This window comes from Pristiophorus japonicus, chromosome 13 (genome assembly GCF_044704955.1).
Source record: "Pristiophorus japonicus isolate sPriJap1 chromosome 13, sPriJap1.hap1, whole genome shotgun sequence".
In the NCBI taxonomy this organism is placed as follows: Eukaryota; Metazoa; Chordata; class Chondrichthyes; family Pristiophoridae; genus Pristiophorus; species Pristiophorus japonicus.
This window is the reverse complement of record NC_091989.1, coordinates 194,798,219-194,818,035: the sequence shown is the minus strand read 5'-3', so window position 1 is coordinate 194,818,035 and position 19,817 is coordinate 194,798,219. Positions and strand designations below refer to the sequence as shown.

The 19,817-nt window shown below is 52.0% G+C and overlaps 1 protein-coding gene across 1 annotated transcript in view; it reads right to left on the bottom strand.

Annotated features, from left to right (window-relative positions):
* The window catches only part of pepd (peptidase D), a 149,507-nt gene that overhangs the window by 15,953 nt on the left and 113,737 nt on the right, over nucleotides 1–19,817 (bottom strand). Inside the window, exons 10-11 of the mRNA XM_070897050.1 lie at nucleotides 7,315–7,383; nucleotides 6,329–6,406 (exon numbers count right to left, since the gene is read on the bottom strand). Coding sequence (XP_070753151.1) covers nucleotides 6,329–6,406; nucleotides 7,315–7,383 — 147 coding nt within the window. The remainder of the gene's footprint in view (nucleotides 1–6,328; nucleotides 6,407–7,314; nucleotides 7,384–19,817) is intronic.

The following is a 19,817-nucleotide window of genomic DNA, read 5'->3' as shown; positions in this document are numbered from 1 at the left end:
AGCACCACAGACTGGTACAGACCCAGAGGATACGCCTCATCGGGAGAAGCAGCGAGTAAGTCAGAGGGGGTAATTGGTGAGCATTGATCCCAGCCCACACATCTTTAAGACCACCGCATAGTGTGAAGGGGTGCCGTGTGTCCCAACTAAGCCTTAGGGGTTTAGTGGGAGGTTTTGGCACGGATCGTAAGCGTACACAATTCTGTTGGACAGATTCGATGGTACACTTTTGAATCAGAGCAGAGTGTTTTAGTCGTGGGTACTTCGCGGTAGGGGCCTGTTCAGATGGGCCAGACTGTGTTTGTATGTTTTACACCGCCAGGGTGTATTTTACTGGGTACAAGTGTGTGCTTTAACTTGAATAAAAGCACTGTGGCGGTTGAGACCGAAAGATCTGGCTACAACTGTGTATTTCTGTTCACTACTGTAATTCCGGTAGAACTGTTGTAACCGGTGGGGGGGGGGGTGATTCGAAATCACCAAGGGCAAAACCACTTACAGAAATAAATGCCACGGGATCGTTAATGTCCAGCCAAGAGGGCAGACGGGGCCTCGGTTTAACGTCTCATCCCAAAGACGACGGCTCCGACAGTGCAGCACCAGCCTGGATTTTATTCTCAAGGCTCCTCAACAAGTGGAAACATGTCCTAAGCTGAGCCCATTTCGACCAAAATAAATCTAACCCTGCGTGAGAATTCAGAGATTGGAGGCTAGAGATCTGGAAGTATGATTAAGAATGCAAACAGTAAACAGACGAGTGGCCAGAGGGGGGGGGGGGGGGGGGGGAAGTGATACGGCACGCTGATAAAGCTTCCCCTGGAGGCGGCAAACACTAAAATGAACGTCAAATCAACGGAAAATGGTTTCAGTATTCAAAGCGAATCTCACTGCTGAGCTGCAGAAACAGGAGTGGATCCAAAGCCGGCCCCACACCCACTTCCCCCCCCGACATCTTCCTCAAACATCACCATCTGCTGTAGCCTTCGATGCTTTTCATCGACTTGTTAGAACAGGTTTCTGGATTCTGCCATCAGTCACGCACACTGCGCCCTCCCCAGGTCCCACACCCGCACTGATCTCTCCATAATCCTCCGCCCTCCAGATTGCGAACACCCCTGGGCTCACACAAGGCACGAACCTTCGACAGAAAATAAAAGACCTTGCATTTCTACGGGGCCTTTCACCAAGCGCTTTACCCAATGACGGGCCTTTGGGAGTGTGGTCGCTGATGTAATGCGGGAAGCGCAGCAGCCAATTAACGCACAGCAAGCTCCGACAAGGAGCAAGGTAATGACGCAGATAATCTGGTTTTTGTTCTGTTGATTGAGGGATAAATATCGGCCTCAGGGGGATAACTCCTCTGCTCTTCTTCGAAATAGTGGCCGTGGGATCTTTTACATCCACCTGAGGGGGTAGACAGGGCCTCGGTTTAACGTCTCATCCAAAAGACGGTACCTCCGACAGTGCGGCGCTCCCTCGGCACCGCCCCTCCGACAGTGCGGCACTCCCTCGGCACCGCCCCTCCGACAGTGCGGCACTCCCTCGACACGGCCCCTCCGACAGTGCGGCACTCCCTCGGCGCCGCCCCTCCAACAGTGCGGCACTCCCTCGGCGCCGCCCCTCCGACAGTGCGGCGCTCCCTCGGCACCGCCCCTCCGACAGTGCGGCACTCCCTCGGCACCGCCCCTCCGACAGTGCGGCACTCCCTCGGCACCGCCCCTCCGACAGTGCGGCACTCCCTCGGCACCGCCCCTCCGACAGTCCCTCGGCACCGCCCCTCCGACAGTGCGGCACTCCCGCGGCACCGCCCCTCCGACAGTGCGGCACTCCCTCGGCACCGCCCCTCCGACAGTGCGGCACTCCCTCGGCACCGCCCCTCCGACAGTGCGGCACTCCCTCGGCACCGCCCCTCCGACAGTCCCTCGGCACCGCCCCTCCGACAGTGCGGCACTCCCGCGGCACCGCCCCTCCGACAGTGCGGGGAGTGTTAGACTGGATTACCTGCTCAAGTCTCTGGCGTGGGACTTGAACCCACGACCTTCTGACTCAGAGGCGAGAGTGCTGCCCACTGAGCTACAACCGAGCCACCAACCGATTTGAATTAATTTGATTCTGGGGAGCGGGAGGAATGGACACCAGTTTAACTGTAACTGACCACATGTAGTATCGCTGGTGGTGATTGGGACAAATCTAACACATGTTGCCCCTTCAGTCAGTGACCAGCGTTGGCAGAGAGTTTGGACACTGAGCCCAGCCATCCAGCAATACAACTCGAAGCCACTGGGGAGAACCCCGAGATAGTTCCAGCAAATTCCCACCAAAGTTGCATCTCTGCTGGTCGGTAAGTCACTAACTAGAGGGCATTAACTATCACCAGCAAAGGAATAAATGGTGGGGTGGGGGAGTATTTAATATGCAGAGAGTTACTACGAGATGAAATACTCGCCCAGAACTAATGGGAGAAGAGGAATGCAGAAAAGCTTTTAAAAAGGAAGTGGATAAACATTTAAGAAAGGGAAATTTCGAAGGATGGGAACACCACCACCTCCACGTTCCCCTCCCAGTCACACACCATCCTGACTTGGAAATATATCGGCCGTTCCTCCATCGTCGCTGGGTCACAATCCTGGAACTCGCTCCCTAACAGCACTGTGGGAGCACCTTCACCACACGGACTGCAGCGGTTCAAGAAGGCGGCTCACCACCACCTTCTCAAGGGGCAATTAGTAATTGAGTGAAAGCTTCTGCTTGCTACTTACCCACAGGCCTAAGGACAGAGCTGTGTTAGTCTGGAATCAGAGGAACTGGGTGCTACCCTGGGCAGTGCCACAACACTCCGCAGATTGCATGGTAACACGCAGTTACACAACTATCACATCCAAACATTCTATCCTTTCCTGATACCCAGATGTACCGTTCCAGCAGAATCACTGCCTGATCAGGAGTAGGGACCCATCCCCTCTGATTTTTTTGGGGTCAGGCGGTCTCTCTAAACTCGCTGCGCGTGCTTGGTATCGTTTCCAGCGGAGCAGCTGGTGAGCGGCCTGCCCATTGGTGCATGGCCACATGGAGCCTGCCGATTGGTGAAGGGGCCCGCCCGGAGCCTGCCGATTGGTGGAGCGGCCCGCCCGGAGCCTGGACATCGGTATTGACCCTGGTCGACTATTCTGCTGTCTTGCAAGCCCTGGGGGAAATGACCCCGACTGAGAGCACCTACCTCGGCCCGGACAGGGGAATGGAGACTGGGACCTTCCTAGTTCTTTCAAGTTTATTCACTCTCGGGATGTGATCGTCGCTGGCAAGGCCGGCGTTTATTGCCCGTCCCTGGTTAGCCCGAGAAGGGTGCGGTGAGCCTTCTGCGTGCAGTCTGACACGGGTGTCTCGCTACACCACGTCACAGGGCAGTTAAAAGTCAACCACGTTAGCTGGGGCTGGAGTCACCTATAGGCCCAGACTGGGTAAGGACAGGGACATTGGGATTTTACGACGATCCGACAGCTTCGTGGTCACTTTTACTGACACCAGATTTTTTTAACTGCTATGGTTGGGATTTGAACCCACGTCCTCGGTATTTAGTCCAGTACAGAACCATGGTCTTAGCACACCCTCAGGAACTGGAAACCCAGCACCAGGTTCTAAAGGAAAGGAATTTAAGCAAGATATGGGTCTGCGGTTTACAGACAAACAGGAATTGGGACTGTTTTCTTTGGAAGAGAGTTCTTGATGAAATAAGTTTTCTAGATTACACAGAAAATTGTCAAAACCAAATCGAGGGAGATTGTTCCTGGTGGTGAAAGGGTCAAATCCCAAGGGGTAAGTTAAAAATAAGGATACTAGGGGAAGACAGGGGAGCAAATGGTAATCGCGCTGTGGAATAATTACCCAGGAAAAGATATTAAGGGAAACAGTGTCAATGTGATCAAAATACCAGTTTCTCGAGAGAAGGAACTGAGAGATATGGGGAGACGGTGGGTAAGTGGGATTGGGGAGAGGGTGGGATTGGGGAGAGGGTGGGATTGGGGGGGGGGGGGGTGAAAGGATTGGGGTTATGGGAGAAGGTGGGTAATGTTTTTTAAACCTTTATATGACCTCGTTTCCTCCCTATCTCTGTAACCTCTTCCAGCTCCACAACCCTCAGAGATCCCTGCGCCTCTCCAATTCTGCCCTCGTGCTTCCTCAAATTTCTTCACCCCACCATTGGCGGCCGTGCCTTCAGCTGCCTGGGCCTCGAGCTCGGGATTCCCTCCCTAAACCTCTCCCCTACACCTCTCTCTCTCTCCTCCTTTAAAGATGCTCCTGAAAACCGACTTCTTTGACCGAGCATTTGGGTCACCTGCCCCAATATCTCATGAGGCTCGGTCTCAAATTTCTGTCTGATAATGCTCCTGTGAAGTGTCTTGGGATGTTTTACGACGTCAAAGCTGTATAAATATGCCAGTTGCTGTTGCTCAGGCTTTGCCTGCACAGAATCATGGAACAGTACAGCTCAGGCGGCCATTTGGCCCATCGAGTCTGCACCGGCTCTATCGAGAGTGATCCAGTCTGTCCCACTCCCCGCTCTTTCCCCATATCCCTGCTATTTTTTTCTCCTTCAAGTATTTATCCAGTTCCCTTTTGAAGGCGACTATTGAGTCTGCCTCCACCAGCCTATCAGGCTGTGTATTCCAAATCCTAACCACTCGCTGCGTAAAAAAGATTTTCCTCCTGTCGTCTGATTTTTTTTGCCAATCGCCTTAAATCTGTGCCCTCTGGTTACCGCCCTTCAGCCATTGGAAACAATATCTCCTCATGTACTCGATCTGAACCCTTCCTGATTTTAAACACCTCGATCAAATCTCAGTCTTAGCCTTCTCTGCTCCCAAGGAGAACCACTTCTCCAGTCCCTCCACGTAACTGTAATCCCTCAGCCCTGGAGCCATTCTAGTAAATCTCATTCTGCATCCTCTGCAAAGCCTTCATGTCCTTCCTAAAGTGTGGCGCCAGAATTGGACTCAACATCCAGCTGGGGCCGAACGAGGATGGGAATGTTGAACCAAGCGTTCCCTCGAACGAGGATTACTTGCTTCCACACCAAAAGGGATGAGTTCGCAAATGTTTCCATGGAGGACCCATTATTCCAGTCCTGAGCTCGAAGGGCGGAAGGTGCCTGTGGGTGGATTGTTTTAACGTGGGGTGACCGTTGCACACCAGCCACCACACGGGCTTGACAGAGCGAGGTCTTGGTCCAGTGGCGAGGGTTAACCAGGACGACTGGAGGCCAGCTCTGCTGCACGGACCCAGTGCGCTCGCCTCTTCTGGGCCCCAAACCCTCATTTGTCGCTCCTCCGCCACGATGCACTCAGTCAGTCCCAGACATGGACTGCCATCTACACACGAACACCGCAATCGTTTCACACCCTCGACCCGACTAGAAAGAAAGCACCGAGGGAGATCTCCCCTCTCACAAGCGGCAGCCGTGTGGCACAAGTCCATTCTCAGTCAGACCCGCTGAAGGCACGAGGGCGAGACACGGATCCTGATGCTCCGATAACCGACTGTCCCTCTGCGCCTCGCGGCACATTAGCTCGCCGTCTCCCCCGAGGGGTGCGCGAGTGATCCAAGCAGTGGCCGGAGAGGCAGCGAGATCCTCATGGTCAACCTGGTCTGCGCCGAGCGCGCTGGGTTGAGCCGGGGCCCAATGTCAGCCGGTTTAGGCGAAGATCCTGCTCCCACTCACCACCACCTGACACTTCCCGAGCAGGTGTGTGTCTGTCGCTATCGGGCTCACCTGCCACACGTCACATTCGGGCTGAGGTTCGCACGTGGCGAGGGGCCGGTAGTCTGGGACAGTACCCCAGTGAGGGGCTGGAGGGGGGGGGCCAGTGTTCTGGGACAGTACCCCAGTGAGGGGGGGGCCAGAGGTCCTGGCACTGTACCCCAGTGAGAGGGGGCAGAGGTTCTGGGACTGTACCCCAGAGAGAGGGGGCAGAGGTTCTGGGACTGTACCCCAGTGAGGGGGGCCAGTGTTCTGGGCCAGTACCCCAGTGAGGGGGGGCAGAGGTTCTGGGACTGTACCCCAGTGAGGGGGGGGCCAGAGGTTCTGGGACTGTACCCCAGAGGGGGCCAGAGGTTCTGGGACTGTACCCCAGTGAGGGGGGGGCCAGAGGTCTGGGACTGTACCCCAGTGAGAGGGGCTGGAGGGGGGGCCAGTGTTCTGGGACGGTACCCCAGTAAGAGGGGCTGGAGGGGGGGCCAGTGTTCTGGGACGGTACCCCAGTGAGAGGGGGCAGCTTCAACACACAACCACAGAACCAAGGAGAAATAGCAGAATGAATAAAGCAGCTCTTACCACATGTCACCATCCCGTATGGTCTTGTCATTCGGAGCACCAGCATGTCCATAGTGCAGGACAGAAGCGTTTACCCCACTGCAACATAAAACAGGACAGGCTGAGTCTGGTACCGTACTGACAGGACTGATATTAACACTGAGACAGACTTGCATTTCTATAGCGCCTTTCACGACCACAGGGCGTCTCAAAGCACTTTACAATCACTGCAGTAATGCAGGAAACGCAGCAGCCATTTGCTGCACAGCAAGCTCCCACACACAGCAATGTGATAATGAGCAGTAGGGGCTTGCCTGTCCTCGGGTATCCGGGATGGGGCGACTGATAATGCAGCTATGGGGAAAGGGCACGGAGCACAAGCCTGACATTACACCAGTATAGCACCTGGTGGCGCCAAACCATTGCAAGTGTCAGCTTAGAGCAGTGGACCCTGGCATGGCCCAGGGAGAGGGGCAGAGGGAGGGTCAGAGAGACAGAGGAATGGGGGGGGGGGGGGGGGGCAGGAAGAGAGGGACATGGATGGGGGGAGAAAGAGGAGATCTGAGAAAGACAAATGGGAACAGGCAGGAGCAGTGAGATTTGTGTGCCCTGCTCTTGTTTGAAAAGTGCCATGGGACCTTTTACATCCACCCGAGAGCGCAGACTGGGCCTCAGTTTAACATCCAATTGAAAAGATGTCAGCTCAATGCGCCGCTCCCTCAGTACTGCCCCTCCGACAGTGCGCCGCTCCCTCAGTACTGCCCCTCCGACAGTGCGGAGCTCCCTCAGTACTGCCCCTCCGACAGTGCGGCGCTCCCTCAGTACTGCCCCTCCGACAGTGCGGCGCTCCCTCAGTACTGCCCCTCCGACAGTGCGGAGCTCCCTCAGTACTGCCCCTCCGACAGTGCGCCGCTCCCTTAGCATTGCCCGGGGAGTGTCAGCACAGATTGAAAGACACTGAAGCAGAGGAACTGTCCAAGCTAAGCAGAGCCACAGACAGGTCTTACCTGCCACAGATGCATGTGTACGAAATATGGCGCATCCCACCCCGAGTGTAGCAATAGTGCTGGAACAGGCTGTGGGAACAATGGAACAAGGTTCAGCATTACAAAAATAGCCCGCAAGCACACTCCCCCACCCGAGTACCCTTCCCCAGGAACCCCAACCAGAACATGCGGGCTCCCTATTGGCCAACGGGGTGGGTTGGTGGTGTGGGCTGGGTCTGGAAATCCCCCAGGGTACACAGTCTGGGGGGGGGGGTTGCTGGGCTGTGCGATAGCGGATGTGTGACCTGGGAATCTCCCTCAGTACACAGTCCGGAGGCGGGGCCCACATCCCTGGGGTCTCTCCACTACTTTCCCGGGTCACAGAAGCCTTCTCTTTTCCATATTCCCTGTGCTTCCCCCTCTCGCTGCTATTGTTGTTGCCATTTACACCTCCTCTGACCCATTGTTTCTACCTGTCTCATTACAAGAATTAGGAGCAGGAGTCGGCCATTCGGCCCCTCGAGCCTGTTCCGCCATTCAATGAGATCATGGCCGACCTTCGACCTCAACTCCACTTTCCCACCGATCCCCATATCCCTTGATTCTCTTAATATCCATAAATCTATCGATCTCGGTCTTCAAGGGATGGCTGGACTGACTTATGAGGAGAGACTGGATCGACTGGGCCTTTATACACTGGAGTTTAGAAGGATGAGAGGGGATCTCATAGAAACATAAGATTCTGACGGGACTGGACAGGTTAGATGCGGGTAGAATGTTCCCGATGTTGGGGAAGTCCAGAACCAGGGGACGCAGTCTAAGGATAAGGGGGTAAGCCATTTAGGACCGAGATGAGGAGAAACTTCTTCACTCAGAGAGTTGTTAACCTGTGGAATTCTCTACCGCAGAGAGTTGTTGAGGCCAGTTCATTGGATATATTCAAGAGGGAGTTAGATATGGCCCTTACGGCTAAAGGGATCAAGGGGTATGGAGAGAAAGCAGGAAAGGGGGACTGAGGGAACGATCAGCCATGATCTTATTGAATGGCAGTGAAGGCTCGAAGGGCCGAATGGCCTACTCCTGCACCTATTTTCTATGTTTCTATGTTTCAATATACTCGAGGACTGAGCCCCCTGGTGGAGAATGCCAAACATGTACAACACTCAGTCCTAAATGGCCAGCCCCTGATTGAGACTATGATCCCCAAGTTCTAGACTCAGGGGAAACAACCTCTCAGCATCTACCATGTCAAACCCTCGAAGAATTTGATGCTCCCCTTTTCCCTTGCGCCATCAATCCCTTTGTCATTTCATCACTCCTGCCCTCCACCCTCTCACAGGCCCCTTCCCTTTCGCTCTGTTCCTGTAACGTTGTCCAGCTCTGGACGAAGGGTCATCGACCTGAAACATTAACTCTGTTTCTCTCTCCACAGATGCTGCCTGACCCGCTGAGTATTGCCAGCATTTTGTGTCTGTGTTTCAGATTTCCAGCATCCGTGGTATTTGCCGCTGGGACGCGAGTGAATCCCGGATCCACGCATATCCACAGCTCACTGCGTCCCTATCAAATCCTTTTAACATTTGAAACACCTCGATTAAATCATCCCCCAACCTTCGAGACTCGAGGGAACACAAACCAGGTATACGCAACCCGACATTCCACTCCAACACATCCTCAATTGTAGACTGGGCAACAGATCATAGAACGGTTACCACACAAGGAGGCCATTGGGCCAGTCGAGCCCGTGCCGGCTCTCTGCAACAGCACTTCAGCCAGTCCCACACTCCCTGCCCTTTCCCCGTAGCCCTGCAATCCTTTTTCCTTCAGGAACTGATCCAATTCCCTTTTGAAAGCCGCGATGGATGGAGTTCTGCCTCCTCCACCCTTTCAGGCAGCGTGCTCCAGAACCTAACCACTCGCTGCGTAAAACAGTTTCCCCTCGTGTGGCCTTTGGATCTTCTGCCAACCACCTTAAATCTGTGTCCTCTGGTTCTCGACCCTTCCGCCAATGGGAACAGTTTCTCTCGAGCTACTCTGTCCAGAGCCCTGAGGCAGACGGACAATCTGTGGTAAGGTTTGAAGTTTGAAGACACAGAGGTGCACCGTCACAAGCTCGCCACAAGAGGGTGGTCTTCAGCCCTTGTCGTGTTTTACGATGAAATGTGCAAGTGTTGGCAGTAAAAACCTGCAGAAGGGGGGGGACTGGGAATTGGCTCGAGATCACACAAAGCACGTTAAGTGCTTAAACACCTCACTGCAGCACTCGGATGTAACATTGCCCGGTGAGCCCATTCAATGCTGCATTATTCCGAAATTAATGTCTGAAAGCAAAATGGCTGAGAGACCATTAGTTAGTTGGTGCACGCACTGGGAACCTGCAGGCTTTGCGTATTTCATGCGATTCCTTCACCTGCGCACTTACACACACCATTAAACCCGGGAGGCTAATTTACGGCCAGGACACGTGCGAGAAGCAGGCCTGGTAACCGGTCCGCACAAACTCGCACTTGCCAAGTGTCAGACGCTCCCACTCCAGAGTCTGGAGCGCAAACCTCCCACAGCACGATCGGAAGAGCAGCAGGGCAGTTCTCCTCGGTGTCCTGGGCCCGATATTTATCCCTAACAACATCGCTAAAACAGATTATCTGATCATTAATACATTGCTGTTTGTGGGAGCTTGCTGTGCGTGAATTGGCTGCCGCGTTTCCCACATTACAACAGTGATACACTTCGTACCTCATTGGGTGTTAAACGCTTTGGGAAGTCTGTCGGGATAACTTCCCTGTTCTTTTTCAAACAGTGGCCGTGGGATCTTTGACGTGGGCCTCGGTTTAACACCTCATCCGAAATATGGCCCCTCCGACAACACAGCACGCTGTCATGTATTGACCTCAGACAGCGCTGCGCTCCCTCAGCACCACATTGGAGTGTCAGCCCAGGTGTGCGTGTGTACACACAGAGAGGGGGGTGTGTGCGTGTGTACACACAGAGAGGGGGGTGTGTGCGTGTGTACACACAGAGAGGGGGGTGTGTGCGTGTGTACACACAGAGAGGGGGGTGTGTGCGTGTGTACACACAGAGAGGGGGGTGTGTGCGTGTGTACACACAGAGAGGGGGGTGTGTGTGTGTACACAGAGGAGGCGGGTGTGTACAGAGCAGAGACGGAGTGGGGGGCTTTAAATGCTATGTGCTCCAAGCTAAACCTGACATTGACAGATTTTGCCGACGGGGCTGGAAATATCCTTTTTATCGCTGGGAGCGTTGGAAGCTTTAACGCTAACTGCACTCAGCTCTGCGAGACTAGTGGGACAGAGTAATTGCTCCCAGAGGGACCAATTCCACAGGTTACAATTAGACGCACACATCTAAAGGAGGGACCCGGACAAGCCACATGTCTGTTCTCCCAGTCTCCAAGCTCATCGTGCTGCTCACTCAGCCAGTCACTTTGAATTTATCACTCCTCCTCTTTCATTATTTACCAGATGTTGTGATAGTCTCAAAAGGTAATTTTAATATTCAAAAGTTGGGCAGAAAACATGTACAATTTAGAATATTGAAATGAGGCCACAGCTGGAGATTTAATATCCACACCGAGCCAAACGACCATCGCATCAACTCTCCCCTTTTCAAGGCATGTCCATTTTGCGTTTTTGCAGAGCCGGGTCTTGTTAATACAAAGACCATTTTACCTGCTGTCTGCTGATTCCTTCTCACAATGCTTGCAGCTCCAGCGTCCCACTCTGCGAGTGGGCAGTACTTGCATCCGAGCCGGGGCTTCCTGCCCCACTGCAGGACTCCAAGCCCATGTCCCGGGCCGCTGCTGCTACCGGTGTGGCACTGACAGAGTGCTGCGCTGTGGGCCGCCGAGGCTCTGACCTGCGCGAGAACACCAGCGGCAGGTCGGGGCCATAAAAGGAGCGGAGGTGAGCGGCCTGGGTGCAGCGTGGGGGGCGTACCAACTCCAGAGAACGCGAGCCGGTGCAGGAGGGCGACGGCAGTGAAGAGTGACACCGTCAAGGTCCAGGTCAGTGATTGGAGCGTGGGCAGGTACAGCAGGAGCGGCGAGAGACTGTGGAGGGATGTGACCGGGGCCCAGGGGAGGAGTCAGTTCGGGGCCCAGGAGAGGCGAGGGCCCAGGGGCAGCATGGGCCCAGCCCACACTGCGATATGTGTGCGCACTAGGTCTGTGCAGCAGAGCAGGTCTCCAGTCGTCCTGGTTAACCCTTGCCACTAGACCAAGACCTCGCTCTGTCAAGCCCCGTGTGGTGGCTGGTGTGCAACGGTCACCCCACGTTAAAAAAATCCACCCACAGGCATCTTCCACCCTTCAGGATGTAGTTCAGGATCTGGGATATTAGGTCCTTCATTGAAACACCTGGGAACTCATCCTTTTTTGGTGTGGAAGCAAGTCATCCTCGCTTCGAGGAACTGTCTGATGATGCACTGTCGGAGGTGCCATCTGTCGGAGGGCAGGGATGTTGTGATGAGCAATATGGATCCCGAGTGCTACTGCCGTCGCGGGGGAGGGGAGGGGGGGGGGGGAGGGGTCTGATGGAGCAACTGGTCTTTACCTGCCGGTCGGATCTTGCATGTCTTTGCCTGCTCCCTCCCTCTTTAAATCGACAGTGGCTGTAACCGCACCTTCACAGCAGGCTCATTAAACGTGCTTCAGCTCACACGGTCAGTCCCACCTCACGCACGAGGGGCTTTAGGCCATCAACACCTCTGCAGAACCCCCCCTCCCCCACCCCCGAGGGGCAGAATCAGACACCCCCATTGCGTGCTAGCCGTTATGGGTACAGTGGTGTAGTTACTGGATTTCGACGTGTGTCATCGACTCCATTCTCAGCACAACCCCAGCTCGGCATGAGTTAGAAAAGGCCATCCGTCAGCTGAACAACAACAAGGCAACAGGAGCAGATGGAATTCCCGCCGAAGCACTAAAGCATGGCGGAGAAACACTACTGGCACGAATACATGGCCATCATCTCGCTTATCTGGAAGGAGGAGAGCGTGCCGGGAGATCTCAGGGATGCCGTAATCACAACCATCTTCAAAAAAGGGGACAATTCCAATGGCAGTAACTACAGAGGAATCTCCAAGGAAAGTCATCGCAAGAATCCTCCTCAACCGTCTTCTCCCCGTGGCTGAGGAGCTCCTCCCAGAGTCACAATCCGGATTCCGTCCATTAAGGGGTACATGATCTTCATTGCACGGCAACAACAAGAGAAATGTAGGGAACAGCACCAACCCCTGTACATGGCCTTCTTTGACCTCACAAAGGCCTTTGACACTGTCAGTCGCGAGGGACTATGGAGCGTTCTCCTCAGTTTCAGCTGCCCCCAAAAGTTTGGCACCATCCTCCGCCTGCTCCACGATGACATACAGGCCGTGATCCTAACCAACGGATCCACCACAGACCCAATCCACGTCCGGACCGGGGTCAAGCAGGGCTGTCTCATCGCACCAACCCACTTCTCAATCTTCCTCGCTGCAATGCTCCATCTCTCTCCGCTGGAGTGGAGCTAAATTATAGAACCAGTGGGAACCTGTTCAATTTACGTTGCCTCCAGACCAGATCCAAGGTTGCCCCATCCTCCTCCTTCAAACTACAGTAAGCAGACGACGCTCGAGTCTGCGCACACTCGGAGGCCGAACTCCAAGCCATCGTCAACACCTTCACCGAGGCGTACGAGAGCATGGGGCTTGTGCTAAACATCTGTAAGACAAAGGTCCTCTACCAACCTGACCCCGCCACACAGCACTGCCCCCCCGTTACCAAAATCCACGAGGACGCCTTGAAAAACTGGACCATTTTCCATACCTCGGGAGCCTACTGTGAGCAAGAGCAGACATCGACGATGAGGCCCAACACCGCCTTCAGTCTCCTGAGGAAGAGAGTGTTTGAAGACCAAGACCTCAAACCCATGATCTACAGGGCAGTAGTGATACCCGCCCTCCTGTATGGCTCAGAGATGTGGACTATATACAGCAGACACCTCAAAGCCCTGGAGAAGTACCACCAGCGCTGCCTCCGCAAGATTCTGCAAATCCATTGGCAGGATAGACGCACCAACGTCTGTTCTCACGCAGGCCAACACCCCCAGCATCGAAGCACTGACCACGCTCGATCAGCTCCGTTGGGCGGGCCACATCGTCCGCATGCCCAACACGAGACTCCCAAAGCAAGCGCTCTACTCGGAGCTTTGACATGGCAAGCGAGCCCCAGGTGGGCAGAGGAAACGTTACAAGAATACCCTCAAAGCCCCTGACCCAAGATCGCCCCAAGTGGAGGAAGTGCATCCGGGAGGGCGCTGAGCAGAGTCTCATCACCGAGCGTGCAGAAAACAAGCGCAGGCAGCGGAAGGAGCGTGCGGCAAACCAGACTCCCCACCCACCCCTTCCTTCCTTCAACCACTGTCTGTCCCACCTGTGAGAGACTGTTCAGCTACCTGCGAACTCACTTTTAGAGTGGAAGCAAGTCATCCTCGACTCCGAGGGACTGCCTTTGATGAAGAATCCATAGAATACGAGTTCAAATCCCACCAGAGCAGTTTCAGAATTTTAATTCACTTTAAAATTTGGGAAATAAAAAGCTGGCATCAATAAATAAAAGGGCACGAAACTATCGGATTGTCGCAAAAACCCTTAAAGGGGCATTAGTGAATCAGTTGGAAGTGTTGGAATGGTCAAACATCACAGCGTGTTTTGCTTTAGCATTTAAGCCAGACAGCAAATGTAGAGAAAAAGGAAGTTTTTTGTTTCTGTGAACAAAAATGAGCTGAGCCAAGAGAATCAGGCAACGACACAAGTTGCTAAGACACCACACACACAAAGACAGCATTGAGAGGCTGCTAAGGCAGTCAGAACTAAGGAAGCCTGCAAGGCCACTTGTCCTACGCACATCAGGTTGTAGAAACAAAGCTTGTAAGAACATTAGAGATAAAGGCCGAAAGATTAGAAGCGGGATAAAGACCTCAATACGTGGCCTTGGAAATGTGCACCTACGCACAGGTGCAGCCCAAGGTTGCCGAATACAACAACTACTTGTATTTATATAACGCCTTTAATGTAGTGAAACATCCCAAGGTGCTTCACAGGAGTGTTATCAACACAATTTGACACTGAGCCATTAGATGACCAAAAGCTTGGTCAGAGGGGTTTTCAAGAGCGGCTTAAAAGGAGGAGAGAGAGGCGGAGAGGTTTAGGGAGGGAGTGCCAGAGCTTAGGGCCTAGACAAGCTGAAGGCACGGCCACCGATGGTGGAGCGATTATAATTAGGGAAGCTCAAGGGGCCAGAATTCGAGGAGCACAGACATCTCCAGGGGGAGGGATGTGGAGCTGGAGGAGGTTGTAGATAGGGAAAGGCAAGGCCATGGAAGGATTTGAAAACAAGGATGAGAATGTTAAAACCGAGGGAATGCTCAACGCGGAGTCAATGTAGGTCAGCGAGCACAGGGGTGATGGGTGAACCAGGGGTCACAGTCTAAGGGTAAGGGTAAGGGGTAAGCCATTTAGGACCGAGAGGAGGAGAAACTTCTTCACTCAGAGTTGTGAACCTGTGGAATTCTCTACCACAGAAAGTTGTTGAGGCCAGTTCATTAGATATATTCAAAAGGGAGTTAGATGTGACCCTTATGGCTAAAAGGATCAAGGGGTATGGAGAGAAAGCAGGAATGGGGTACTGAAGTTGCATGATCAGCCATGATCATATTGAATGGTGGAGTAGGCTCGAAGGGCCAAATGGCCTGCTCCTGCACCTATTTTCTATGTTTCTGTTTCTATTGTGAGTCAGGATGACCTCAAGTTTACGTAGAGTAGAACGTGGGAGGCCAGCTATGAGTGCGTTGAAATTGTATAAGAATGAGGCAGTTTTCCACTTGAAATCAGAGCGCTCTCGGAACCGTCGGACGCTCATTCACCAGAACGGTGACCTGCAAAGGTCACACATCAGATCAGCTTGAACTTTGTGAAGGAAACGGGTTGTATGAATTGCTCACCATTTAATGTAATGCCGTCGGACAGTTGTATAAATCCAACATTGCTGTTAGTCACCGTATATTAAAGCTTGCTGTTTAAACACCTCTTGGGCCTCAATTACGCGGAGGTTATTAAATTTTAAAATTCTCACTCTAGTTTTCAAATCCCTCCATAGCCACACCCCTCCCTATCTCTGTAACCTCCCCCAGCTCTCCTCCCCTCCCTTGTGGGAGCTTGCTGTGCGCAAATTGGCGGCTGCGTTTCCTGCATTCCAAGAGTACAGGTACTTCAATGACTAAAGAGCTTTGAAACATCCGGAGGTCGTGAGTGTTGTTGCAGAAATGCCGTGTTCTTTATTTTCCTTTTATTTGTGCATCTTATAACAACTGGTTTTCTAATAATTGTATCTTTTCTGCTTGCTTTGAATTTGCTGTCCATCATATAATTCAGTGCGTGACCTGGGGGCTCCATGGTACAAAAGGCGGGGAGTTTCCCCCCCCCCCCCATGGTTTAGTGGTAATTCAGTACAATTGGGATTCTCTAATCGATCTGCAATTGTTTCAGGGACATCAGGTGGATCCCAGTCTATTGAGGGGCGAGAGTGTGTGGTGTTGTCACAGCAACTCAGCCCCCAGTCCACAATGGCTCATCGGAGACAAAAATCAGAGCCAATAACTCAGTACACAATACTCGCCAGCTCGGTCTCTGCTCCAATAAAGCAGTGCCTCACATTTACACCCGACAATAATATACCAATGGGACTCCCTTTACTCAGGTTCTCAGCCCATACAGAGAATGCACGACCAGGATGGACCTGTGAGGCACTGTTAGGGTGAAATATGTCCTGATCAAAGATGTTGTAAAGAAGTTACAATTCTTTGTGTTCATCAACTGCAGGGGAATGGAATACTATCCATTTCAGACTCTCAATGTCATCAAACACTCCCAGGGCAGGTACAGCATGGGTTAGATACAGAGTAAAGCTCCCTCTACACTGTCCCATCAAACACTCCCAGGGCAGGTACAGCACGGGGTTAGATACAGAGTAAAGCTCCCTCTACACTGTCCCATCAAACACTCCCAGGACAGGTACAGCATGGGGTTAGATACAGAGTAAAGCTCCCTCTACACTGTCCCATCAAACACTCCCAGGGCAGGTACAGGGGGTTAGATACAGAGTAAAGCTCCCTCTACACTGTCCCATCAAACACTCCCAGGGCAGGTACAGGGGGTTAGATACAGAGTAAAGCTCCCTCTACACTGTCCCATCAAACACTCCCAAGGTAGGTACAGGGGGTTAGAGACACAGTAAAAGCTCCCTCTACCCCGCCGAAACTAGATGCATTCTGAACCTTTACAGGCCGAGAGAGATGAGACAAATTCTGGGACAATCTGGGACAAATTCAAACCCAACTTCATCTACAGGTGAAAGTGGCTAACACTGCAAGGGAGAGCCTCCATCAAAACTTCCGCTGCTCTTCCAGATACGGTGTACTTGCAGTTCCCTTGTTTTGTAACCAGGTGGTGTTTAACTGTTTGCAGTACGGATTAACGGAGGCTGGGGAGACGCGCAGGAGTTCCTCCCCCGTATAATGCAGTGCGGGGCGGGGGGAGAATACAGGGGGCAATTTGTAGCAGAGTAAAGCCTACAACAATTAATTGATGCCTAACTGATAGGTAGAAACAGTCAACGCCTCAAATATCCAACAGGTCCGCCACCACCAGAGAGGGGGCAATATTTCATCTCATCTTTGGTCTTCCAGCTGGTGAGTGGGCATCTGCTATTACAGCACCTTGGCTGAGTCAGCAAAACTCTCGGCCAGCGGTGAGAAGGTGGGCATGGCCCTAGGATTCGAGTAGGCCGACACACCCACTGCAGTACCGAGGGAGCGGCGCACTGTCGGAGGGGCGCACTGAGGGGCCGGGCCGTCTTTCGGATGAGACGTTCAACTGAGCCCTCTCAGTTGGACTAAAAGATCCCATGGTACTATTTCGATAAAGTGCAGGGCAGTTAGCCCCAGAGTCCTAGTCAATATTTATGCCTCAACCAACATCACGAAAAACATATGAACTGGTTAATCATTGATGTGCTGCACAATGGTCACCATTTATCATTGCTTGTATGTGAAGCTATTGGTATTTCAGAGAGATGGTAAGGCACTGTACAAAATGCAAGTCCTTTTTCTCTTCTACTCCTGGCAGTTGTTGCTGGTTAAATGTCTTTTCTTCTTCACTAATTCAAGGGGGCCCCGTCTCAAGTCTCTCTGCCGAACAAGAGTTCGACGATAGAATTGGAATGAGGAGCCTGTTGCCCGGCCAACCAGAGACAATGCCTCAGCACACGACCACACTGCGCCAACGTCCAGACATCCACGGGCGAGGTGGGGCTCCCCAATCCGACTTCCGATCCTCACCACACAGCTTTCAAACAGTGCACTACACGCTGCTCTCTACACACCGACACACCGTTCCCTTCACTGCTTAAACTGAACTTTACAATAACTTGGCAGGTGACAATCGAACACGGGAGAACTGAATTATATAAAGTTCAGAGGTCAGGTGGATGGATGTTAAAAGATCCCACGACGCCATTGACGGGAGAGCAGGGAACTCTCTGATGGCCAACACCACAAACATAAACTTGTTGCTCATTTCATTATTGTTTGTGGGATCTTGTTGTGCAGATTAGTTGCCGTATTGCCCATAGAACAGTGGCTGCTCTTAGAACTAACGTTACATGAACAGTTTTGAAAGAGTATAAGAATGCTTTAGTCCATGGGGTTACTGATTATTCAGCAGGGTAAGGGTTACCCACTAACTCCAAATTACTGATTATTCAGCAGGGTAAGGGTTACCCACTAACTCCAAATTACTGATTATTCAGCAGGGTAAGGGTTACTCACTGTAACTGCAGAATTACTCCTCATTCAGCAGGGTAAGGGTTACTCACTGTGTAACTAGAGAGAGGCTGTTTATTTAGCAGGGTAAAGGTTTAAAAATTCTCAAGAATACTAATTGTTCTTCCCAAGCTGAAGTCACAGAACCTATCCCTCCCACGATGCACAAAACAATCAAAGAGAGAATAACAATTCAAGAGACTAATTTAAAATGAATTAGAAGTCAGTAACTCAAGGCTGCCAATCATCCCTTAAAAGATTCTAACCCTGGCAGCCATAATAATGATTGATGTTCGATTAATTATGTTGGGTTTAGCTCAGTGTGGTTAATGCTTTCAATTAATTCTGTTCAATGTCAACAAAATCCTGGCGTCGACTCTAATGGGGTCACAGGGCCAAATCACCAAACATCGCTTGGTGCGGCTGAAACCCGGAAATACCAGGGTGCGCCCCCAGAACGCATTGCGACACCTCGACACACCCCAAGACAGCAAATGCAATCAAACACATCAATACTTAGCTAATTAGTAATTATCTCACTGCCGTGTAAGTTATTAATGAATCTGCTTCCAGCACCCTTTCAGGCAGCGCGTTCTAGATCACAACAACTGGCTCAGCAAAAAAAAAATCTTCACATCTCATCTTTGGCTCCTTTACCAATTACCTTAAATCTGTGTTTTTTAAAAAAATGGTTACCGACCAACCTGCCACTGGAAACCGTTTCTCCTTATTTACTCTCTCCAAATCCTTCACGATTAAATCTCAAGCGTGGCCAATTTTAGACACCACATATTAGCAAGAACGTCGAGGCCTTAGAGAGGAGTCAGGGGAGATTTACGAGAATGGTTCCAGGGATGAGGGATTTCAGTCACGTGGAGAGACTGGGATTGTTCTCCTTGGAGTAGAGAAGGTTGAGAGGAGATTTAATGGTGAAGGATTTGGATAGAGTAAATAAGGAGAATGTGTTTCCAGTGGCAAGGGGGTCAGTGACCAAAAGTCACAGATTTAAGGCAATTGGCAAAAGAGCCAAAGATGAACGGAGAAGTATTTTTTTTTATAAACTGAGCGAGTTGCGGTGATCTGTTACGCGCTGCCTGAAAGGGTGGTGGAAGCAGATTCAACAGCAACTTACACGGGAATTAGATCATTAGTTGAAGGGGAGAAATGTGCAGGGTTGTGGGGAAAGAACGGGAGGAGTGGGGCTAACTGGATTGCTCTTTCACAGAGCCAGCACGGGCTCGATGGGCCGAATGGCAGCCCCCTGTTGTATGATGTGGAGAGAGAGAGAAAAAAAAATGCTGCAAATACATAGTAGGACCACAAGCATCAGAGAAAGGCGGCACCACTTAACACTGATCCTAAGCCTGGTGAGTGAAGGCTGATGTGGTAAGGGGCCACTAATGAGCAGATACTGCACACAACACTAGTCTCCAAAAGAAGTATGCAGCGATATAATAAAACCTTGAAGTGCACTGATTGCCTGCCCATGTGGCAGCTATTTTGAAATACAGAAAAAAAAATGAAAAGAAGAGCAAGGAGACGAATAACCAGGTAAAATATTATTGGCACTGTTGGTTGTGGAAGCAATACTGGCCAGGACAACTGTGTGCACTTTGGGAAGTAGCGCCGTGGAATCTAACATCCATC